Below are 25,302 nucleotides of genomic sequence, written 5' to 3'. Positions count from 1 at the left end.
CACTCTGAAAGGAAAGTCTCCCTGGTATTAATCAGTCCTTTTAGGTCACTGAGTCTCTATCCCCTGCTCCATGCCAGAGGAACCAAACACAGCTGGACACCTTGCTTTAGAAGGATTGCTGTCTTCTGAAATGGAGCGTGCGCATTATGGGACAGTGTAAGGAAGTCATAATGAGTTCAGTCAAGGCACATTTAGGCGCTTCAAGGTCAATTACTCTGCCAGAATTCCTTCGAAAGGGACTAGTAGTAACATAAAATTCATGAAAGCTTCTCAGAGATTTCCCATTGGTGACTCAGGCACTGGGCCAAGCTCTGTGCGTCAGATTGTGCTTCTGGCCATCACATATCAATCATAAAAACAATTCCTCTCCTGATGTTTATTTGACCAGAACACTCTCGATGCCAGGTACCAGAGAAATTCCGAGATGCCACAGACTTTTCAAGTCAACCGACATATATTGACTGAGCACCTAATTTGACTGAGACCCAATTCTGGGCATGGAGGGCACAGAAGAATTGGCTCATTGTCCTGTTGCTGAAGAGTTCAACCCAGTGGAGCCAGCCTGGGAAGGAGCTTTGGAGATTATAATACTCTTCTCGAGTGAGGGATGGGACTTCAATTTCTAAGTAAGAGAAGTCTTAATGGATTAAGAGGATGAGAGCAGGTGGCATTGAAGTTGTCCTGGGTGTTTGAACCCTGGCTTTCCACTACTGACCAGGTGACCTTACCTACCTTGAGCCTCAGTGTCCCTGTGTATAAAATAAAGATAACAACAGTCCCCATCTTGTAGAGTTGTTGCGAGAACTAAGATATGCTCAGCACTGTGCTTACCCATTAATAGGTATATGCCAAATATCATTTGTTAGGTGAAGCAACAGTGTTGCTATTATCACAGATAACTCCATCACTAGTACTAAAAAAATGTACAGTCAAAAAATTTATTCCCCCAACAGTCCTATGGGATGAATTAGCACTGTCCAAAAAATACCAGCTGCATGGGACTACTAACCACTGGTAACGTAGGTAGCTCCAACTGAAGTGTGCGGAAAGTGTAAAATTCACACCAGATTCAAAGAATTAGTAAAAATATCTCACTATTTCTATATTGATTACATATTGAAATAAGTTTTTTAAATACATTGGGCTAAGTAAAATATATCATTAAAAGTAATTTTACCTATTTAACTGAACAAGTGAAAATTATACACGTAGCTTGAACTGTGTTTCTATTGGACAGTGTTCTTAATAATCAGCAATTCATGCCACTATCCGTTCACTTTTAACTCCAATATTAATAAAATTAATAGTTAAAAATTAATTAATAAAATTAATAGTTAACTCCAATATTAATAAAATTAATAAAATTAATAGTTAATAATAATTAAAATTAATAGTTAATAAAATTAATAATTAATAGAACATTAATTATTAATAAAATTAATAATAAAATTAATAAAATTAATAGTTACAAGAGGAAATAAAATGAGGCTTAGTGAAGGTGAAGTAACCACCCAACTGGTAAGAGGGAGGTTGGGATTTGCAACCAGTCTGTCTCCAAAGGCTGAGTTCTTCCTTCCATGTTCTGCTTCTTGCCTGTATAAAGTACAAGAGACCCCAAATGTGGGATGCAGAAATGAGAGCACTGGGGGTACCCCCCACTCAACTTTCCAGGAGGGGAGTAAATGTAACTAGCAGACAGTTCGGTAATAGAATTGCAAAAAGTGCATGAGATCTGGCACATAAATCATAAACCTCTCAGTTCTACTTGGCCTGTGACAATACACATAACATCATACTTTTCCACCACAACAGGAAAAAAAAAAAGAACTGAAGAGATGTGTGGTGTCTCTTAAAGAGGACTCCATTTCTAGGATTTCCACTGTATCCCAAACATCTCCTAATGGAATGTGCTCTGTTAATAAACCTGGACATCAGGAGTGATCAGTGGTGACCAGATGTAAAATGTCTCCTGCCTAGGGTGGGCCTGGCTCTAGCAAGGCCAGGGACAGTTGTGAGTGTCAGGGACAGTCCTGCTGCATGGGGAGGTCTCCATGAGGTGAGAGAGAATTCTTGATTGGACAGAGGTCTCCCTAGATTGCATGCCCAGACCTTGGCTTGTTGAGCCTCACTGGAGAATTCCAGAGACGGCCCCCAGACAGCCCCCTCCGGGTTCAAGTGAGTGGGTTGCAGTCCCAAAATGTGATTGAACTCTATCATCTCAAAAAACACACAAGCCTCCTGAATTTGGGGGTGGGAGTAGGAGTGGTGTATCCACTGCCCTGGGGGTTTCCTCATTGCTTTCTGTATTAGCCTGTATTTCTTTTTTTTTTTTTTTTTAAGTTTATTTATTTATTTTGAGAGAGAGAGAGAATGAGTAGGGGCGGGCAGAGAGACAGAGGGAGAGAGAATCCGAAGCAGGCTCATACTGTCAGCACGGAGCCCGATGTGGGGCTCGAACTCACGAACTGTGAGGTCATGATCTGAGCTGAAACCAAGAGTCAGACACTTAACTGACTGAGCCACCCAGGCACCCCAGACTGTATTTCTAATGCATTATTGGCTCAGGAGTTTTACTAAAGCAGGATGGTGACTCAGACTATGATCACTGCTGGAGGGAGAGTGAGTCCCTGAGCTGGTGACCAAGAGTTCCAAGGACCCCATCTCTGGGTGCAATAGTCCACTCAGGGCCTCCTCACATTCATCTTTTCTGGAACATTGAGTGCTATGGACAACACCCATGGGTGACATCACCCCCCTTCTCAGCTGGGCTTGTCATTTGAACCTCCTATCATGGTGTTAGGAGAATAGGTGTGCTTTGACCGCCCCGCCCCCCCAGCCTCCTGGACAATCACCAGGACACCAGAAACAATAAAAGCTAATGATTTAGAAGCGGCTGTACTTTGAAGGCAACCCAACCTGGGCTTATATTCCAGCTTTGCCCTCACTCTTCAGGAGCAGTTTAAAACTGTGAGTTTCCTCATTGGGAAACAGAGAATGGGAATATTAATCTATCTCCAGAAAGACCAAATGTGATAACATGTATAAAGCACCCTGCACAATGCATAGTACAAAGTGCTCAAAAAAAGGTTTATTGATATTTATTTGTTCATCACAGATCCACATCACAGTGAGAATCTCCATGGACCCTGGTGGCTTCAATGCAATGCTCAGTCACTCCTCACTCTCTGCCCTTCAGAGCTTTCTTTCTTCAGTCGAGGGCATTTGTGCAGTTGGTCAAGGGCAGGGACTTGGGAATCGGACTGTACTTATTCCCAGTCCTGCTCCACTGTAGGCCAGCGATGTGACCTGGGGCAGGTTAACTTCTTCATTTCTCCCTTTCCCTATTTGTCAAATGAGGCCAATGACAATACCACCTGACTCTACAAGGTCACTAGGGGAATTACACGAGCTAGTTTAAGTAAGGGACTTAGAATGGATGTCACATAAGGTTAGCATGATAACCTTTAAAAAAAGTATCCAGTAAGACCCTTGAGAAAGACATTGTCGTTTTCACTCTTGCTCTGAAACCTCTTGGGTGAGGCAGGTGTGAAGAGATCTGTGCTACTCAGGCTAATGCAATTAAAATGGCTCTGTGACAGCCCCATACCTGTGACATACTCAGGTTGCTGGCTCTCTACCAGCTCCCACGCTAAGTATTTTGAAAATGAATGGTTCAGAGATTCAGATCAAAGATCTAAAGAAACTTTATGTAGGTATTTCAACTCCAAGAGACAGGAAATGTTGAATAAATATTACAGAAATGTCTTATTGTGAAGCCATCAAGGAAGGCAAGGAAACAAAGACCCCAGGATCATAAACAGTGGGTCCCCCTATCCCCCTGCACTGTTACAGTTACTTCCAAAACATAGTCAGCCCATCTCCTTAGCCTTCGTTTCATTGCTTCTAGGTCTGCCCTTGGAAATTTCAGAGAAATACAAACATCCATCAATCAGATCCTGCTTCAAATGTGACCGTTCTCATTTTCAAATTCATCTCTTCTCTATCTAGCCTCCCCAGATACCTGTTTCCCTCCTCAATCCCAGGTCTTTCTTTAAAGCCCTTCCCTGCCTATGGAAAGATCTGTGCACTCTGCCCTCGTCTCCTTGCCAAATGAGTGTGCCCTTTGCCTTCATGACTCACCTCCTTTAGCAAACTCTTCCTGTTGGCACACTTTCCCCATTCTGATTAGTCTCTTTGGGTTCCTTCGCATCCAGCTTGGCTTGTGCCACACACAATCCATAGTTAATGTAGGCTCTTCTGTTCAGGTCCAACCATTGGTCTTTTCTTTTTAAGCTCCCCAGGTGATTTTAATGGGTGGCCAAGATGTGAAACAGTAGAGGAAGCCAGCTGTTCTCAGACTGTGTGCACATGAATCTCCTGGGGATTGGGTTAAAATGCACAGTCTGATTCGGTACATCTGGGCAGGGCCCGAGACTCTGCATTTCTGCCAAGCTCCCAGGTGCTGTTGGTGCTGCTGGTCCCAAGGCCATGTTTCAAGTGGTGGGGATCTAGACAGTCCTATCTTGTAGATGGTGAAATTGAGGCCCAGCGAGGTGAAGTGTCTTGCTTGAAGAGACCGAGTGGTGAAGTGGAGATGTGATGTATGCCTTCTGACTCTGGTGTTCTTTCTGGGCCTTTCATAAATAATGGTACTTTATTATTGCATAATAATAATAGATATAAACGTTTAAGAACATGGCAGATGACATGAGAATTTTCCAACGTTCCTCATTTTATTGCTTTTCCCTGCAAAGTGTTCAAACAGGACCCTAAAGTGCATATAATATAATATAATATAATATAATATAATATAATTATAGAATCATTACATGTAGGTAGGAATAGAATATAACTTGCAACATGTAGGTAATAAAAGAATATTCTTAATTACATAGTGTTGTTTCCAAGTTGATTTTTTTTAATCATTTTTATACACATTTTTCATGATGATTTTTGGTGGGTGTTTACTTTGTGTCATGCACCATGTCTGGCGTCTCATACGCATTATTACATTTAATCTCCACAGCCTCCCTCTGAGGTAGAGATTGTCACATCCATTTTGATGAGAAAAATGAGGCTTATGGGGTCAAGTAACTTGCTCTCTGCTAAGTGTTAGAGCTGGGATTTCAAGTCAGGAGTCTGACCACTTAGTCAGACTCTATTTTGTTTAGCTTTTTGGAGCTTATTTATTTTAGGCTGGCCTTGCCTTCATGGCTGCACACTGGGGAGCCAGAAATAGTTTCCCCTACTTGGGTGACACTATCCAGGTTGACTCAAGGACAAGGGGCTGTTAGTGGTTCTTGAACAGATGAACATAGACATGGGCGGTTCCTCTCCTCTGGGTCGTGTTTCTGCCCATCTGTTTCTGTCTGTGTCTTCCAGCAGATTCCATTGGCCCCTACGCTAATTCATTTGCTTATTTTCACTCTTCCAGGGCATGCTGTTCCTCCACAGGAGCCCCCTGGGGTCCCACGGCAACCTTAAGCCTTCCAACTGCCTGGTGGACAGTCAGATGCAGGTGAAACTGACAGGCTTTGGGCTGTGGGAGTTCAAGCACGGCCGGATGTACAGAGCATCCAACGAGGAACCGACAGACCACTCGGGTAACCACTGACAGATCGTGCACCCACTAGCCCACGTGGTAACAGGGCACCTGACCCCACCCTATTTCCTGAAGCTCACTCACAGGTGCCAGCAGGGGGCCTTCCTCTGGAGCTGACAGTGCATGGTTGTTCTATTCACCCAAGGGAGCAGGAAAAAATAGCCTCCAGGGTGGTGAGTCCGTGGTGTGACGTCTGAGTTAGAAGGTTAGGGCTCATCCTGGCCAGGCCGGGTGGCCCGAAGCAAGTCACCGGTCTTCTCCTTAGCCCCCCATACCCCACTACACTTCACCTGTGTTCTCAGCTCACCATCTGCAGGCCCTTCAAAGACCATGGGTTCGGCGGTCCTACATCCTCTCGCTGCTCTGTTATCACTTGAGAAGCTTTACAAAATATGTGGGTGGCTGGGTCTCACCCCAGATATCTGAAGATGAAATCTGGGCATCAGCACTGTTTTTTAAAAACTCTCGGGGCACCTGGGTGGCTCAGTCGGTTAAACATCCGCCTTTGATTTCGGCTCAGGTCGCGATCTCACAGTTCCTGAGTTCACGCCCCACGTTGAGCTCCGTGCTGATGGCACGGAGCCTGTTTGGGATTCTCTCTCTCATAAATAAATAAATAAACCTTTCAAGTAAAATAAAATTAAATAGAAACAAAAACTCTCAAGTGATTCTGATGCACATCTCAGGACAAGACCTTCTGCCTGGAGTCAAACCCTCCTTTGCATATGAGCAAACTGAAGCTCGGACTCTTCCTTGTCCAAAGCTAGTGAGCAGTCTTGAGTCTTACCTCGCATGTATCCCAGCCGTCTGAACTCCTCTCCCTGGGGCAGCACGATGCCAACAGCTTTGCTGCGCGCATGCGAGGAGGTTCTGTAACACGGGATGAGGCCTTACAGAAAGACAAAGGGGGAAATTCTGAAAACCTGCTTGTAGCAACCCTACTTCCCCATCCCCCAGTATATTTTCTTTTAATGATTGTAACCTACAATGAAATAAACCCATCAACCTCACACCAACAAATAAATGTAGGTATATAAAATATCAGGAACATAGAAATCTGTAAAGACAGAATGTGGACTGGTGCTTGTTGGGGGCTGGGGGTACAGGAAACAGGGAGAAACTGCTTAATGGCTGCAGGATTTTACTCTGAGGCCCTGGAAACGTTTTGGCAGTAGATAGGGTGGTTTGTTGTACAATCTTGCAAAGGGGCTAAATAACTAACACTGAATTGTTTGCTTTAAAAGGGTTCATTTTATGTTCTATGAATCGTACCTCTATAAGTTAGTTTTTTCAATGTAGATAATACAGGGGCGCCTGGGTAGCTCAGATGGGTAAGGGTCTGACTTTGGCTCAGGTCATGATCTCATGGTTCATGAGTTCAAGCCCTGCATCGGGCTCTGTGCTGATAGCTCAGAGCCTGGCGCCTGCTTCAGATTCTCCTGCTCTCTCTGTCCCTCCCCCACTCACTCTCTCTCTCTGTCTCTCAAAAATGAGTAAATGTTAAAAAAAAAAAAAAATTTAATGTAGACAATCACAGAAAGGGGAAGGAAAACGAAAACTTCTTGTAACTGCACAATCAGGTGTTAACCACAGTTAAGATGTTAGTGCTTGTTCTTCTTGATTGTTCTGTCTGCATTCACATACCCACAGACCCCTTTTTGCTCTACAAGTCAGGCACCATTAGGGCGGATTTTTCGGGGGCTGGGTACTTTCAGTTCTGTGTTTTCCTGAGAAAGAGGGGTGACTTTTCCGGTTCTGCCTGTCCCTCTCCCACTCCATGCTTCCCTCATGACACCCGTTGCTCTGCAGAGCTCTACTGGACGGCCCCAGAGCTGCTGCGGCTTCCAGAGGCACCCCGGTCAGGCACCCCAAAGGGAGATGTTTACAGCTTTGCCATCCTGATGACGGAGCTGATCCACCACCAGAACCACGGACATTTGCTGACCTCAACGAGATGCCAGACGGTAAAGCTGAAAGTCTCTTTGGCAGGCTTTGGTCATGTGGGCTAGCTTTTATTTCTTATATTTGCAGGGGGCGGGGGGGGGGGCAGTGGCATGCTAGCTTTTAAATGATTGTTTTTTATGAAGTGTTCAGTAGTTGCCGTTTGCTTACAAAAACAATCAAAGAGCTCAGAACTACATACTTTATTATAGCAGAGTGATCCTGTTGGAAAATGAGTCAGGTCATGTCACTTCTGGTCACCATCCTCCCCTGGCTTCCCATTTGGGGAATGAAAACTAAGCCCTTACAGTGGCCGACAGGACCACCAAAGGCCTCTGACCTGGCCTCTGACATTCTTTATTAGTGTCTTATGGCTGCCATTCTAAGTTAACCACATACCTGCTGGGTTTAGTGGACAGAAATGTATTTTCTTACAGTTGTATAAGGCAGAAGTTCAAAATCAAGGTTTGGCAGGGCTGTGCTCCCTCTAGAAGCTTTAGGGAAGATCAGTTCTCTGCTTTGTCCAGCTTTTGGGGGTTGGTCCAGATTTCATGGGCTTGTGGTCACATTTCTCCAATCTCTGCCTTTACTTTGACGTTGCCTCCTCCTCTGTATATGTCTCTTTTGTCTGTGTCTTATAAGGACATTTGTCATTGGATTAGGGTCCACCTGGAAATCTGAAATGACCTCCTCAACCCAAGATAATTAACTATACCTGCAAAGACATTTTTTTCCCAAATAAGGTCACATTCGCAGGTTCTGGACATTAGGACATGGACATATTCTTTGAGAAACAAAGTTCACCTCAATATACCTTTCTAATTCCATCTCCTATGGTTTGCTCATTGCAGTCATGCCAGCCACCTTCATGTGCCTCCAACATGCCAGACACATTCCTACCCCAGAACCTTTGCACACACTCTTCCTTCTGCCTGGATATCTTTCATCTCATATGTGTATACACAAATTTACCTCAATCTTTCTTAAGGACTACAGAATTTTCATTGTAAGGATAGGCTGTGTATTATTGACTGATGCACAGTTTGGTTGTTTTCCATTTTTCTTGCCATTACAGTTGATGCAGTGAGCAGCCTTGTATCTTTGTGGGCTTGAGATTGAAGAGATAAATGTATTTTAAGTATATTTAATTTTTTAAATAAATGCTGCCCAGTTGTCTTTATAGGATATATTTAGGCTCATTTTTTTGCTGAGTTGTCTCTTAACACACATCCTGTCATGGAATTAAGGGCAGAAGCTGGGGAGATAAAGCAAAATTTGATCAAGAATGATAAACAAACAAAGAAAAAAGTATAGTAGGTGTAACCCCCCAGCACTGTTATCTTCCACCTTGGCTGTCGCCCTGGAATTACCTGGGAAACTTTAAAAACTACTGATGCCTGGATCTCGGCCTAGGAGGTGCTGATGCTATCGATCTGGGTGGCTGCCTGGGCATCAGCATTTGCAGGTGATTCCAACATGCAGCTCATGCTGAGAACCACTGTCTGAGAACAAGCATAGGGAGGTGTGCATGTATCAGTTGCTCAATCAACTCAGCCCACCTTTCCCTCCTGGTTTTTCTTCTTTATCACCATGCCTACTTTTTCTAGTCCATTCCCAATGGCCACCCTCAAGTTTCATTGTTAGATCATGCATTCCCTGGAGAATTTCAAGTCAGGATCCTTTCTCAATGTATATAGTTACTTTAAAAATGGATTCCACTTTCTAATTTATGGCCAAGTGAAAAAGAGGGGAGACTAATCCAAAAAGAGTCATTCAAATCCAAGGGCAACTGACTTTAGAACCAAGAAGCCACTCAGATATTCCGAGAGTGAGCCCAGGAAGGATCCCAGCCACACTCACTAAGCTCAGCTGCCATCCGGTTGCACCAGGTGGGGTGGGGGCGGGGGTGGGAAGACTGTACCCAATTGGTATATTTGCCCCTCATGGTAGTCTTATGCCCACAAAGTTCAATGAAAGCTGGCCATATGGGACTATGTATACACAGGACTGCAATCAGGGAAAGTACAAGGTGCACCTAATTTGTGGCCAAACATGCTTCTCCCATTAACATCTCATACTTCCCTACAAACAGTCCTGGTGCTGGGGACTGAATAGATATTGATGTCCTGTGCACACTAGACCAGTGGTTTTCAAATGTTAGTTGGTGTCAGAATTACCTGTAGGACTTGTTAAAAAAAAAAAAAAAAGAATTGCTGGGTCCCACCCTCAGGGTCTCAGACTCAGTAGGTCTGGGGCAAGGCCTGAGAATTTGCATTTTTCTCAAGTTCCCAGATGATGTTGAAGATCCACAGTTTTGAGAAGCCTAGTGCAACCCTAGACTAGCAGCTTCAGCATCGCCTGGGCACTTATTAGAAAAGCAAATTTTCAGGCCCGGCTCCAGGCCTTTGGAATTGGAAACTTTGGGGATAGGCCCAGAAGCTGTGCTTTAAGAAGCCCCCCACCCCTGATTCTGATGCACACCGAAGAAGAAGAACAATGACAATAGAGTGACTGGTGGATTATGGGATGGCTGCATGTTACTAGCTCATAAACACGTGTTCCGAGGTGCAGGCCCATGATGTGAATTTGAACCCATGGTTCAAAGTTTTTTATCATTTTATTGCTTCTCTCATGATATTTCTTAGAGCTGAGGATAAGAAAGCAGAAGATGCAACAATAGTAATTCTTCAGTGACTTCTTTTAAAACCATTGTTGTCCCATGTCTCAAATTACACTTCATTTGGGATGTAAAACACAATTACCCATAGAACTTTCTTATGTATAGTCCTTCAGATTATTTTTAGGCATTGAAAGTGTGCATTTAAACACAAGCATGTAGGGGTGCCTGGGTGGCTCAGTCGGTTGAGCGTCCGACTTAGCTCAGGTCATGATCTCGCGGTCCGTGAATTTGAGCCCCGCGTCGGGCTCTGTGCTGACAGCTCAGAGCCTGGAGCCTGTTTTGGTTTCTGAGTCTCCCTCTCTCATTGACCCTCCCCCATTCATGCTCTGTCTCTCTGTCTCAAAAATAAATAAACGTTAACAAAAAAAAGAATTTAAACACAAGCATGTACATTTACAAAAAAACAAGATCATATTTTACACAGTGTTATAACTTGTATTTATTCTTATTCTTTTTTTCATTTTTTTTAATCTTTATTTGTTTTTGAGAGAGAGAGACAGAGTGTGAGCGGGGGAGGAACAGAGACAGAGGGAGACACAGAATCTGATGCAGGCTCCAGGCTCTGAGCTGTCAGCACAGAGCCTGACATTATTTCTCCTCCTCCTCCTCCTCCTTCTCCTCCTCCTTCTTCTTCTTAAGCAAAGGCCATACTCTTTTAGATTCCCTTAGTTTTCAACCCAATGTCCTCTTCTGCCCCAGCATTCCACCCAGGACGTCATGCTGCATTTAGCCATCATGTCTGTCTAAGCTCTTCAAGAATGTTCCTTAAACTATAATTCTAATGACATTGTACTTTTGAGGAGTACTGGCCAGGTATTTTGTAGAATGTTTCTCACTTGGGATTTGTCTCATTATTTTTCTTCCTTATGATGAGACTGGACTTATATGTCTTGAGAGGAAGGCTACAGGGGTAAATTGTCATGTTCGTCACATCATGTCAAGGGTACATACGACCAACATGACTGTTGACTATCATGTTGACCAACATGACTGTTGATATTGACCTGGCTGAGGCTTGTCAGGTTTCTCCACCGTAGAGTTACCCATTGGTTCCCCTCTTCCTATACTGTCCCCCGAAGAAAGAAGTCACTATGTGAAGTCCACACTTACGGAGTGGGGTGTTGCACTCTACTACCCTGCGTGGAGACTATCTATGTAAACTATTTGGGATTTTTCTCCACAGGAGGTTTGTCTCTTCTCTCCCACTTATGTATTTATTCAATTATTGGTATTATATTGTATTGTATTATATTTTTATGCATATCTATATTGTAACATATGTGTACATTTTATATTATATATTACACTGTATCTTTATTTTATCCTCTGAATTGTAATCTAATACTACTTTATTTTACTGTCCCAGTTGTTTCATCTTCGGCCATTCCATTTCAATTGACTTCTGTGTAACTTTGATATAAACCCATTGCTGTGTTTTGATTTGGTTTGTTTAGTACCGCCTTGCTTCCTGGTGGCCTGAGAGGCTTCAGCCTCCTCTTGTATTTCCCTGCCTCAGTCCTAGAATCAGCCATGTCTCCAAGGACACTGGTTCTTTTTTACTGGAGGATGATATTAGAAACCAAGACCTGGATGCTGACTGTGCTCATTGCAACCGGGGTGTTGTTGCTTCTAGCCCCTCTCAGTGGACAGAGTAAGGAAAAGCAGGTGCACACTAGCCTCAGTGTATACACATTCTCATATCTGCGTCTACCCATCTGTATCTATACTAAGCTAAGCATGAGTTCACATTAACATCTCCAACACCATTACCACCACATAGTGCATTTATTCCAGTGTCCCCCCCGCCTCTATCCATAGCGTCCCTTTCCAACAGTGAGATCCTGGCTCCCACCATCTGCCATCCATTTATTTATTTATTTATCCAATCCCAGTATATGTGTCTAGTACTTGCAAAGTTTTCTTCTGTCCCCAATCTTGCCGTCTACAATACAGCGATTGTGAATGGGTCCTTTTGTTTAGTCTTAATGGTCTTGAGTCATTTCAGAAGTGCCTAAGTCAGCAGGTGATGTCATATAGTTATAATACATCCCCTTCAGCGAGGCAATGTCATACAGTTATAATACAGTTAGATTCTTTTGTCACAGTTTGCCTCTATCTTGGAGTTGTCCAACATCCCAACTGATATTATTAAAAATTTGTGTTCTTTGGGGTTTACTCTCTGTGCAGTAAAGTTCTATGGGTTTTGGCAAATACACAGTGTCATGTACCCTACAGAGCAGTCTCATCACCTTAAATAAATCCCTGGTGACTTACGTGTTCAGCACCTTCTCCTCCCCAAGCTCCTAACGGTATCTCACCTGTTTTCTGTCTCTATAATTTTGCCTTTTCTAGAATGTCATATAAACAGAATCATACAGCGTGTAGCCTTTTCAGACTACCCTTTTATACTTAGTAAAATGCCCTTAAGATTCATCCATGTTGTTACACCCACAGTATTTTTACACAAAAACATGTATATGTTGTTCTCAAATTATTATTTCCTCTGAAAAACCTGGTATAGCAGAATGTTTAATAAATGTCAGTAAAAGCCAATGCAGAAGTGAAAGAAAACAGGTTTACAAAGTTGGACACCGAGGCAGCACATGATGGTGACATTTATTATTTGTTAAAATAACTTTTATGTGACATTTTATATGGAATGCAAATTGCAAAAGGTGTGCTTTGGGGGTTTCCCATCCCAGATGCTTATACACTCCTGAAGTCACATAGAGATATGCTTTACTTCAAGAAAAGTTCCATTGGAAGAAAAACAACTTAATCTAAAAACAGATTCATTAGAAGGTGCTGATATGTTTTACAGTAGGAGTCTTCATTTTCCACGAGGATCTCAAATATTTCTCATAAAATGTTCAGGTTTCTCTGAAATTCCAATCTGTTCAATATACTTATACATTCAATTCACAAATTGAAGAGCACATGTGTTTAAAGTGAAGTGTACTACATGGCCCAAAGCTCAGACATTTTGCTATTTAAACCCCAAATGAATTTCAGAAATCACCAGCCTTATCAAAGACCCCACGGCCTCAGTTCCACTCCGACCTTCCCTGTCAGAGGACAAGGGCAATGAAAAGATTGTGGCCATGGCGAGAGCATGTTGGGATGAATCTCCAGAGAAAAGGCCCACTTTCTCTTCCATCAAGAAAATTTTACGAGAATCCAGTTCCAAAGGGTGAGTTAGATGTGTGACGTTTTCTCCCAATCATTTAACCATTAGAATTTTATTTTTTTTATAAAATATCTTTAATGTTTATTTTATTTATTTTGAGAGAGAAAGCACAAGCAGGGGAAGAGCAGAGAGCAAGGGAGAGAGAGATAACCCCACGCAGGCTCTGCACCATCAGTGCAGAGCCGGACGTGGGCCTCAGTCTCCTGAACAGCAAGATGGTGACCTGAGCAGAAATCAAGAGTCGGATTCTTAACAGACTGAGCCACCCAAGTGCCCCTAACTATTAGAATTTTAAAACTACATGGCTGTGACTGGTTCTGTGTGGCCCACTCCATTCATTCATTCCTCCACTCATTCAGTTATTTATCCATTCATTCATTTATTCATCATATACCCACTCAATGCATGTCACATGCAAAGCACCGTGTTACATGCTGGCTAGAGTTGGGTGATAAATTCTCCCTTTATTTCATTAATGACACAAAAATGTATCAGACATCAGCACATCCATTGTCCTCCTTTGTCCATTCCAGATATCTCTAATCAATCAAGGCTCTCTTTCCCAGGGAATTTTGACATGACCTCAGAATGTTTTCCAAACCGGCATTCCAAAGGTCATGGCTCATCAGTTGGGGTTGGACTATAGTATAAGAAACTATTCACCAACCTTAGAGTAAGTCATCAGCTTGAATTATTCATGCCTCTCAAACAACCTCCTCAACAGTAGCTTGTTTCACATTAGGATAGCTGTGTCATCTTTTGGCACATTGAACATAGGCAGACATAGCCATGATAGAAGTAGCCTGAGTTTATAGAAGGACCCTGGGCCGGGATTCTGGCATCTACTCCTAACTTGGCCAGTCTGCTATGCATTCTTAACACAACAGCCCTGTATTCTGTATTTTCCACATCAAAATTGTTTTGAATGGTATGTCTTGGGTCAATCGTGACTTTTACTTAAAAAAATCTGGTCCCCGATGTTAAAGCAAGTCTATTTCCTATGTGAGCCTCAGTTTCCTCATCTGAAAAATGGGGTATTTAAATGATTTTTCTGAAGACCCTTCTAAAGCAAGAGCCTACAGGGTCTAGAAGTGCCCCCTTACATATGTCATCCAAAAGGAAAATAGCTGGTATTATTCAGGGGGAAAAAAAGACCCATCCTGAAATGTACATTTTTGACTGACCATGATGATAATATGGAGCATATTGGGAAATGGGGGAGTGCCAGTGAAGGCCACCATTTGCTGAGTACCTGCTGAGTGCCAGACACAGCTGTAGGCACTGTGTACCCATCATCTCCCTGGATCCTCAGAAAAGCCCTATGAGGTATGCATTAGTATCCTCATTTTCCAGATGAAGAAACTGAGGCTTGGAGAAATGAAGGGTGTAGAACAAGATCACAGAGCTGGTAAAGGGCAGTCTCTGTCCCACCCCATGGCTTCACTGCCATTGTCATTCCACTGCTGTCCATTGGCAGCCCTTAGGTAGGAAACCTTCAGGGTGATACATGTTTTCTTGGAACGTATAGCTGGATGTTGTGCTCTACTGTGACCCTAATGTTCTTGGAAAAAAAAGATGTTCATTTTGGGTTCTTTTAAAGCCATGTGAACATCCTAGACAGTATGGTGAGCAAGCTGGAGGTGTATGCCAATCAACTGGAGGATGTGGTGGAAGAGAGGACCAACCAGCTGATGGCGGAGAAGAGGAAGGTGGATAGGCTTCTGTCCACAATGCTGCCAAGGTATTCCAAAGCACTGGGGGCCTTGACAAAGGACCCAGAAAGCAATAGCATCACTATCTAAGGGGCCCCATGTACAGAGTACTTTTTTGTTCTTTTCCTAAGAGGAACTCAGGTTCTTCTAAATGAGTCAAGCATTTTGCAGGCAATTTGGTACACCCTGTAAACGGAGATAGAGGCAAAGGCCCTGCCTGAAATCTTGAATTCACAGGAGTAGAGAATGTCTCTTAATAGGGAAGATGGCGGATGCAGCTATGGGAGACAGACCACCAGATGGCGCTTTAGTGTCATGAGTCTGATTAATAGCTAGTTTCTCCGTACTTCAGATTGTGCTCCAAAGACTTTGCACAGTACGATATGCACCCATGACTTCAGATTCAAAACTTGCTTCATTTTTGGCTCTGCTTGCACCTTTACACTTTAAAAACTTGGCAGAAGCGTCGGCTATTAAAACTTCTGCACCCTTCTTGCGTGTCTTGACAAAGAGATGGAGTTAGGGATTTGAAGGTGTTAATGTGAGATTGGTTGATTGAAGCAAATGCATTGACTTGTGGATTGATGGATGCTTCCTTTTGCTTCACATCTGCAAATTGCATTTTTGCACTCAAACGCTATAGCCAATAGAGAAAAATGGGATGCCCTCCGGGAGAAAAATCCTTACTGCAAAGGCATTTCTGTGACCTGCCCCCCAGGTCTAGTTTATACCCACCAATTAAAATATCTCTTCAGAGAAAATGCAAGTAGAAAAATGGGTGTCAAAAGAATCCCTTTAGATGATGGATTTTGTTGACCGAAAATCTAATCCACTGAAGCAAAAGGACCTATCAGAAAGATTTTGCAGGGGTTTGTAGGAGGCAAGATGAATAAGAGTCCGTTCAAAACCAATCTCTATTCTTTGGTTTCGGCTTCACTGGAGAACAGCTCATAGCTGGAAGGTCCGTGGCACCAGAACATTTTGAGTCTGTGATAATCTTTTTCTCCGACATTGTTGGATTCACAAAACTGTGTTCTCTCAGCTCCCCCTTGCAAGTGGTAAAGCTGCTTAATGACCTGTACAGCTTATTTGATCACATCATTAAAACATATGATGTGTATAAGGTGAGACATACCCCGGGGCTGTGAGGGAACACGCTCCTTGTCCGCCGACTCTAGGGCGTAAGGATGGACCCAGCCCTAGATGTGAGCCAGGAGGAAGGCTCCATTTCAGGCTGGCAGTCCATCTCAATTCATGGCAGAAACTCAATATTTTATTCCTGTTTGTCTTCTTGGAAAAGGGCTTGATTAATCACAGATGAATGTGCTTGTCAATAATCCCCAGTTGCTTCTTGTTTCTTTCCATTATTTTATCTGGCTGTTAACACATTTCTAGAGAGGCACTGCCCTTCTACTGGCTAATTGCTCCAGTTCCCTCCAGAATATATTTCCTTCAGATTCAGAGAGGCTCACCTTTAAAGGTTGTTTTTGGACCTTGTGTGAGTCTCACTGCTGTTACCGTGATCCTTAGCAATGCAGGTGAAGACAGACTCCTATGTTTAGATGATCAGAATTGTGGCTGAAATGAGAACGTCTGCCTAGTGCTACTTGGGGGTATGTATGAATATGGTCACCCGGAGTAAAAACTGATTTTTCAGGGAAGGATAGCAACAGCGAATAATTTAGCTTCATTTAAGTGGTGAGGATGATGGTTGCTTCAGGTGTTTTCTGAGTTTTCTGATGGGGCCACATCATGACTGCAGGGTTCCCAAGCTCACATGTGCCTGGGGCAAGTCACAGGTGGATCGTGATTGCAGGGCTTTACCTGTGGCCTGGGGGCTGGGGAGATTTGGGGGATAGTGTGGTCATGTCCCCCAGTGACATGCCTTTAATAGTTATCCCTAATGTTCCCCCCACAGATATTGCCTCTGTTTAAGGGTGAAAGAAAAGGTGTGTGGATAATCTCTAAGAGCAGATCACACATACCTCAAAACAAAAGCTACTCTGCTTAGGAGGGCTTCCTCTGGGATTTCTTCTTGGCATTGTTTTCTGGGTTATGTTTTGCATGAGTTAATACTAAATCAGTTTCAATGTCCAAAGGATGTACCCATGGTGGGGAGAGGGAGCCTAGAAGCAATCTGACTTGTATATGGGTTGATTTTGTGTAATTCTGGGGTGACCAGTAGACAGAGGTATTTTCACTGCCTGGCTAATGCCTGAAATTCCACCTTTACCACATCATCTTTGGATTCTGCTAAAATGCCAGTGTATCTGGAAAGGGCTGTATCTTTAATTTTTTTTTAACGTTTATTTATTTTTGAGAGACAGAGAGAGACAAAGCAGGAGTGGGGAAGGGGCAGAGAGGGAGACACAGAATCCGAAGCACGCTCCAGGCTCTGAGCTGTCAGCACTGAGCCCAACGCGGGGCTCAAACCCATGAACTGTGAGATCATGACCTGAGCTGAAGTCGGAGGCTTAACTGACTAAGCCACCCAGGCGCCCCAGGGCTGTATCTTTAAAGTTGACACTGGTCATTGGTTCTCTAGTGAGAATAAGGAATCTGAAAGCTAATTTTATTAGGATTTATTAGGGGAGAGAAGAGGACAGATCAGGCAGATACATGCATTTATACATAAGTGTATATATTGTGTATAATGTATAGATATGTATAAATGTATTGAAGAGCCATTGTATGGGGTGAAGACATTTCTGGTTGGGTAAGATGAATTCCACTTGATGGATGCATGTGATCCCTCAAGATTTACCCTATTCCCACACTACTGTCTGTTTAACTTGAGTTGAGGAAATACGGTCACCACCACTATCAAATTTCAGAGGACAAAACAGTGACTGTGCATAGGAGGGCTCAGGGAAGAAAGGCTTTGTGGAAGAACCAGGACAATAGCAGAAACGTGAGGAAATGCTGGGGCATGGATGGAGTGGGAGGTCGGGGAGTATAACTCTCCAAAGTGCAGGGAATGCAGGGCTCAGTAACGAAGGGCCTTGGTCTCTGACCCCACCACTACTCCAGCCTTTTTCTTGGAGAACACAAGGCCACTCTGTTGCTTTATTTTCAGGTTGAAACCATTGGAGATGCATACATGGGTGCTAGCGGACTTCCTATCCGCAATGGAATCCAGGATGTGGACAAGATTGCCACGATGTCCTTACGTTTCCTCAGTGCCACTGTCCACTTCCAGATTGGGCACGTGCCTGAGGAGAAGCTCAGGATCAGGAATGGCATCCACACAGGTAGCCAGCCCTGATGGCAGGTGGCCTTGTGGTCCAGGTATGGCAGCAGGTGGTTCTGGATTCAAGTCCTAAGTCTGACGTTTTTAGGACCTGGAAATTGAATGGTAGCATCTTTTGAGGGAAACAGAAGTTCTTTGCACACATATTTCCAGTTAGCCGGATTACTTGGTAACAGCAAAGATACCCAGAGACTCCAAGGTGTTAAACCAAAAGTTAGGAGGAGACCAAAAAGTAGGACAGTTATACCAGGCTACTTTCCCCCATGCCTCTGCATCAAATACCCTTTGATCTGGTCTGGTTTTTGTCAAACTCATGGGCAGGTGGCCTGTGCAAAAGTGACCAGCACTTGGCTTAATGCTCTTCTGTCTCAATTTCTTAGTTATTAATATAATAATATTATAATATTAATTTTCTCAATTTCTTAATAATTTTTGAATGAGGCGTCCCTTATTTTTATTTTAGACTGGGCCCTGCAAACTATGTAGCTAGCCCTGCTCCTACCTGTCCTCCAGGGCTTGACTAAAATAAAACCTGACCCCTAATCAGCATTAGTGACCCAGTTGTTTTGTTTCCATCTCTAGTGTGTGAATAACACTGTCATTAATTTCTGCCTTAGCTTGGTTGTCATAACAAAATACCACAGACTAAGTGACTTAAACAATAGATACTTATTTTCTCACAGTTCTAGAGGCTGGGAAGTCCAAGATCAGGGTTCCAGCATGGTCAGGGTCTGGTGAGAATCCTCTTCCTATCTTGCCAAAGCCTGCCTTCTGATTATGTCTTCATATAGCCGAGAGAGAGAGCCTTGCGGTCTCCTTCTCGTCTCATAAGGGCACTAATCCCACCATGAGGGCCCTACCCTCATAACCTCATCTAAACCTAATTATCTCCCAAAGGCCCTACTTTCTAATACCATCATATTGGGGGTTAGGGCTTCAATATGTGAATGAGAGAGGGGGTTACAAACATTCAGTTAATTATAATGGGGCACCTGAGTGGCTCAGTCGGTTGAGCGTCCGACTTTGGCTTGGATCTTGATCTCATGGTTCATGGGTTCGAGCCCCACATTGGGCTCTGTGCTGATGGCTCAGAGCCTGGAGCCTGCTTCTCATTCTGTCTCTCTCTCTCTGCTTCTCCCCTGCTCACACGTTCTCTCTCTCTCTCTCTCTGACTCTCAAAAATAAGTAAGGATTAAAAAAAATTTATAATTGATTATGTTGTTTTCCACCAAAAGTCTGTGGGTTCTGTAGATTGCCTCTTTGCAGACCCTAAGATCTATTGCCAACCTTGCCTAGGCACTTGAGTATTTGTTGAATTGCCCTTGTTGACTTAATGTGTATCACGAGTCCAGCCCTCGGGAAATGCAGGTTGGCTATGCCCTTCTGTTCTTCTCTTCGTAGGTCCTGTAGTGGCTGGTGTGGTGGGCATCACCATGCCCAGGTACTGTCTGTTCGGAGACACTGTGAACATGGCATCCAGAATGGAAAGCAGCAGTTTGCGTGGGTACTGTTTGCAGAACTTTGCAAATACAAGATCACTGTCCCTCTAGTCTCCTATCTTTAACCAGAGGGTGTTTTTAGAAGACCCATTTTCATTTTGTCTACTATTTCCTGTTTGGAGGATAAGATCATCACCTCAGACAACATTGATCACAAACTTTGTAGACAGGGTTTTGCGTAGTGCTTGCTATGAGAACACATATGACTTCCTTCCAAGATTTTCAATTCTAAACAGTCAAGGACACATATAATAAGATCATTTAAAGGAAGAGCAGAAGTTGGCAAGCTTTTCCCATACAGGGCCAGACAGTAACTATTTTAGGGTTTATGGGCCATAGTCTCTGTTACTTAACTACTGTTGTAGTATGAAAGCAGCCATTTATAACATACGAATGATGGGTAAGGCCATATTCCAATAAAGCTTTATTTGTAAACACAAGTGGTGGGCTGGATTTGGCTGGAGGGTGGTAATTTTCCCATCCCTGATGCAGAATATGGTTTTGGTGGTGCAGAATTGATCTATGGCCAGGAACTCCAAAGGGTATCATATTATTTTGCTATTGCTAGACAATGTATGCTATTTATGAGCTGTTTATCAGCTAGAAAAAATAATTACTTAGGGATTTAAGTTTCACAATGTTTAGGTTAACATTGTTTTGAATTGGTAAATTTTCCACAATATGTAAAAACATACAAAAATATTTTCTCTTCTGATTACTTCATTGTTTAAGCTAATCAGCCAAGTCTCAAACACTGGTTTAAACCTCTCCTTGAACTTGTAAGTCAAGATTTTAAGAGTAAATTTTGAAAGTGGGAGCTCCAAATGTAGGCTCCAAGCCTGATTCTGGTTGCAGGGCTGGTTGTGAACAATGTTTTCAGTGATGTGTCCCAGCTCTGGTACCACCAACTCTGGTATCCTCAGGAACCTGAGGAGCCCAGCGGACCTCCATCCATGGGGAGTACCAGCTTACATATGGAGTCAGTTCTGCCTACTGTTTGTAAACTGAACCTGTTAAAGCTTGAGCAACACTAACAATGTCTGAACAATGTCTGCAATGTTTGGGGGTGTCCCACCACAAGACTCCCGACTTCAGAGAGGTTGTCTGTGATTTGCTTTCCTAAGAGGTACTAGCAGCCTAAGAGCGTGAGCAATGCAGCATTCCCTCTCCACAGCAGCCCTGCCCCCTGACCCCCAGATGGAAGCCACAACCAAGGTAATAACTAGGCAATAACTGGTTTATGGCAGCTCTCCGGATTCCTGTCTCTCAGAGCACTGCATCCAGCCTGCTGGCATTGGGAGGGTACGATTTGCAAAAGAGAGGCACCATCCCAGTCAAGGTAAGACCAACCTAGTGCACCCTGCCTGCCCCATTTGTGTCGCTGATGGAGATGTTGAGAAAGTTGATGGGATGAGTGTGTCTTTGCGTTGTGGTGTGTGGAGACTGCCAAGGTCTATGTGGAGGCTCTTGTGACCACCAGGTCTTCTTCCCTCAGAGAAGACTGTATGCTTCCCTCAAATGGTCAAACATGGAATCTAAGACAGAAAACACCTTAGCTCCTACCTAGACCAACCCCCTAGGGGATGTCTCCTTTCTCTTGGCCACAAATGGTCTCCTGGCTTCTTCTTGAATACACCAATCTATTCTTTCACAAAGCAACAGCAAGGACGAGCTCAGAAATTATCATGCCCACATTGCCTCCTATGTCCCTTCTGATTCGAAAGGGCCCAGATAGAGAAGACAGAGGCCCATTGGTTTGGGGGCACCAGGACCTCCTCTCAATTCATTTAAATACCTTTTCCCTTCCCCTCTGCCTTCTCCTCTGTCCGGTCTGTCTGAAATACACCATGATGCATTCTCAACTTTCCCTATAACACCGGCCTTTGGTGGGGTGGGATACGGATGCTCCTCTTGAGATGTTCTGAAGAACATCTTGGAGATGTTCCTGGTGGAAGTGGTGGGTGGTTACTATGATGTTAGGTGTTTGGGTGGGTATGGGGGTTCCTGGGAAGAAGTGAAAGGGAAGAGGATGGCAGCAACTCCCCAGTTTGCTGAGCCTGAACCTCACACGCTGTACTTGATCAATAGACTTCAGGTAAGAGGCAGATTTTTCTAGAAGGCGGCAGTATAGACCTCCCTTTGAGTCGTGTCCTACTATTCACTGGTTGTCTGATTTGTGGGCTTGATTTTATTGCCAGTCAAATGCGAATGGTGACAAAGTTGTCCTCAAAGGGGAGAGGCCGGGGTTAAATGTGGACACGTATATGAGATACTTCACCTGGTGCTCTGCTGATCATAAAGAGCTCAATAGATTTTATTGTTATTTTTATTATTTTTTTATTTTTTATTTTTTTAATTTTATTATTGTTTTTAAAAGATATTCAGGGAAATTGCTGGGAAATTCAGCCTTGACTGGCCCTCACCTCCTAGAGCATTGCTGACTATCCCTTTAGGCTTATCGGCAAAGCCCAAGGAAATCAAGGTTTCATCTATCAAGAGGCCTTTCCTTCACTGAGGCAGCTCCTGTCTACATGCAGTTTTGGCTAAGAACAACATTTTCAGTAAACAAGCAAGGGACACCAAGTTGTCTGCCCAGAGCCCACACTTCACAGGCAGCCTTTCCACCTGAGTGATTCACCAGCACTCTCTTCTGCCTCCCACAGGGCAAAGGAGGACAAAGAACTTTCTGGTTGAAAGGCAAGGAAGGCTTTACTATTCCACTCCCTCAATTTATGGAAGAGGAAGATAAAGTCCCAGAGATCTTCTGAGCTATTTTCTTTAAAGATGTTTATGGGGTCCCATGAAAGTCTGAGGACCATTCTGTGAGATGCATTGAATATCCCATTCAGGAGGTGTAGATCTGGGGGAGCCAGTAGGGGGAGCCGTCTAGCTGGCCTCCCCTTCCTGCCCTAGAGTTCTGTGGCCTAGACCAAATGAGGAGTTTGAAGAGCTGGATATAGTGAACTCATTTTCTGGGGGACCAGGGCTGGGCTGTTGCTTCCAGACCTGCCAGTGAACTTGTCCTGGCCGCCAGATATTTCCGGCCTATTAGCTTGTGAATTTGCAGTGAACCCAATTTCATTCGGAGAGAGAGGAAAGCTAGAACAAAACCTGGGGCTGTTGGCCCCACCCTGTGCTGCCTTCCTTTGCAAGAGGCTGATCTCTAACCCTTAGTTATCAGAAGGCATCTCAGGAATGTTTTGGGGGGGGGGGTAAAGCTCTAGCTAAGGTGCGAACAACCACTGAAATCCAACAGGATCAGGCCATTCCAGGTACGCCAGATCTTGGCAGTCAGTCCCTGGAAGGCCTGGTCCTGAGCTCTGATTTTCTGTGAGCACAGCAGCTTTCAAATGGAAATGTCCCATTCTCAATTTATTGCTTAATATCTTTCCTATCCAAAGCGAAGGAGCAAAGAGATAGGCTTTTCTTCCAATCAAGGCTTGAATTTTAAGTGGAATTTTTCGTTCACTTATGAATTGCTATTTTTTTTCAATCTCTGATAGACGAAGATGAACCCATCCATTCTGCGATACACATTTTCCCCTTTATGTAAAGAACAGGATTTCATCATACCTGTCAAGTGGTTTCTTGTAGTAGACTTACTGAACCACTAATGAACTTACAGTCCTTTTTTTTTTTTTTTGATCCCTTGCAACTCCTCACATTCAGTTTTTCTTCCTTGTGGCTGCTCTTAAATATGGGAGAGTGCTTCAGATGATATATTGTGTTTGAGACCTTTTCCTGGTGAATTTCTCATGACTGAACAAGTGAGAATCAATGAGACTGGGAATGTTGTCTTTTGTACGTGACCTGTGAGCTGCCTTTGTAGGGATATTTTTGAGCTCTGTATAGGAAAATAAGCTACTTTTTGGTGAGTTTAGAGCCGTTAATAACACATTTTACAAAAAGTTTGGTGGAATTCTTGCCTTTTTTAGGAAGAGAGACACGAAATAGGGGCCAAGGGAAATGCTTTACAAACAGTCCCATCTTCATGGAACAACTCTGTGCTTCCATTGGCAGGACTTTGCTTCTGCCCAGAGAGAGGCGACTGAGCTCTAGGACCTTCACAGACTCCATTCTCTCTTACATGATCCCATTTTTTATTGTGGTGAGTTCTGCTCCTCTCTCTAGGCCTTTCATCCAAGATTGAAAGTATTAGTCAAAAGAAGGCATTTATCTGAAAGTGACAGGGGAGCTTCCCTTGCTACCACAGCATAGCGACAATGGACCAACATTTGTCTTCTCATCCTTCAGGACTTCTTCCCTTATTTGGGAGCAGGGCTTCTGGATTCCAAACACTTTGTTCTACCATGGAAGGGAATAGAACAACCTCTGCTATGAGGTCTTTCAGAGAAATAGCCCATTCCCCATCCACCCATCCATCTATCCATCTATCCATCAATATGACATTTCATTTATTCAAAGAGCATTTTTATAGCACTTACTCTTTGCCAGGTACCATATGGTGGCCGGGGTGGGGTGAGGGGGTGGAGGGGAGATGAGGATATGACACTTTCCTTGATCTTTAGCTCTCAGTTTAGTTGAAGAGAGGTGACACAAGTTTTAGTACTGTTATATTAAGGACTAATACAGGTATATACCAAAGTATAGGGAACTAAGAAGTCCAATGTTGTTGCATTTAAAAAGCATTAGAAAATGATACACAGATGTAGGGGTAGGGTGGGACATAAGGATTGTCTAATATTATCCCAGCTTTGTATTTGTATGTAGTGTGTGTGTTTGTTCCCTTCCAGCTCTAGCCCACGTGCTGACACAAGTAATGTTTATATAACACTTTGCTACTTCTGCCTTTTTCATGGAACATTATAAACATTTGGCATCTACGCTCATACAAACACATAATACATATATCTACACATGTGCATCCACATACATTCACATGTGCACACACATGTACATGTATACACACATGAATGTCTGTCTAAATCTGTCTCTTTTGGTTGATCAATAGGTAAAGATTCATGTGTGTATATTCAGTATATATGTATATATATATATATATATATGCATGTCTGTCTATTTTTTCTTTATATTACTCAAGCTTTGAGACAGAAGGAGAGTCTTTAAGGATCATAAGCAGGAATTTGATAAGATTAATTTCCTAAAACCTACATCCAATGTTTTTTCTATGTCAACCAAGGATACCTAAGGGAAAATATACTCTTTATTTGTTCTATAAATATATCTTATGTTTGACACTCACAAGAATTTATAACAGATTGAGTGTTTTCTCTTAATTCTCTGATAGAGAAGTTAGAAGACACGAAGGACTTTAGTTAACCTGAGATTGAAACATTTTTGGTTGTTGGTGATTGACGTTAGGGCATTAGAGACGTGGAGAGCATACAGATGGCTTTGCCTCCTTGCATCAGAAACTGAATGCTGGAAGTTTTGGAAAGTAAATATAGGG

The 25,302-nt window shown here is 43.3% G+C and overlaps 1 protein-coding gene across 1 annotated transcript in view; it reads left to right on the top strand.

Moving 5' to 3' along the window:
- LOC123577311 (guanylate cyclase 2G-like) overlaps positions 1-23,490 on the top strand; it is a 56,754-nt gene extending 33,264 nt beyond the window's left edge. Inside the window, 10 exon segments of the mRNA XM_045439396.1 lie at positions 5,435-5,603; positions 7,412-7,534; positions 7,537-7,566; positions 13,236-13,413; positions 15,011-15,150; positions 16,053-16,246; positions 18,199-18,373; positions 19,774-19,872; positions 21,119-21,210; positions 22,535-23,490. Of these exon segments, the coding sequence (XP_045295352.1) occupies positions 5,435-5,603; positions 7,412-7,534; positions 7,537-7,566; positions 13,236-13,413; positions 15,011-15,150; positions 16,053-16,246; positions 18,199-18,373; positions 19,774-19,872; positions 21,119-21,210; positions 22,535-22,639 (1,305 nt within the window). The 3' untranslated portion in view covers positions 22,640-23,490.
- The last annotated feature ends 1,812 nt before the right edge of the window (positions 23,491-25,302 follow it).

The sequence above is a fragment of the Leopardus geoffroyi genome, chromosome D2, assembly GCF_018350155.1.
Source record: "Leopardus geoffroyi isolate Oge1 chromosome D2, O.geoffroyi_Oge1_pat1.0, whole genome shotgun sequence".
Classification (NCBI taxonomy): domain Eukaryota; kingdom Metazoa; phylum Chordata; class Mammalia; order Carnivora; family Felidae; genus Leopardus; species Leopardus geoffroyi.
Note: the sequence above shows the minus strand (reverse complement) of the source record. Positions and strands in the feature narration are given on the sequence as shown.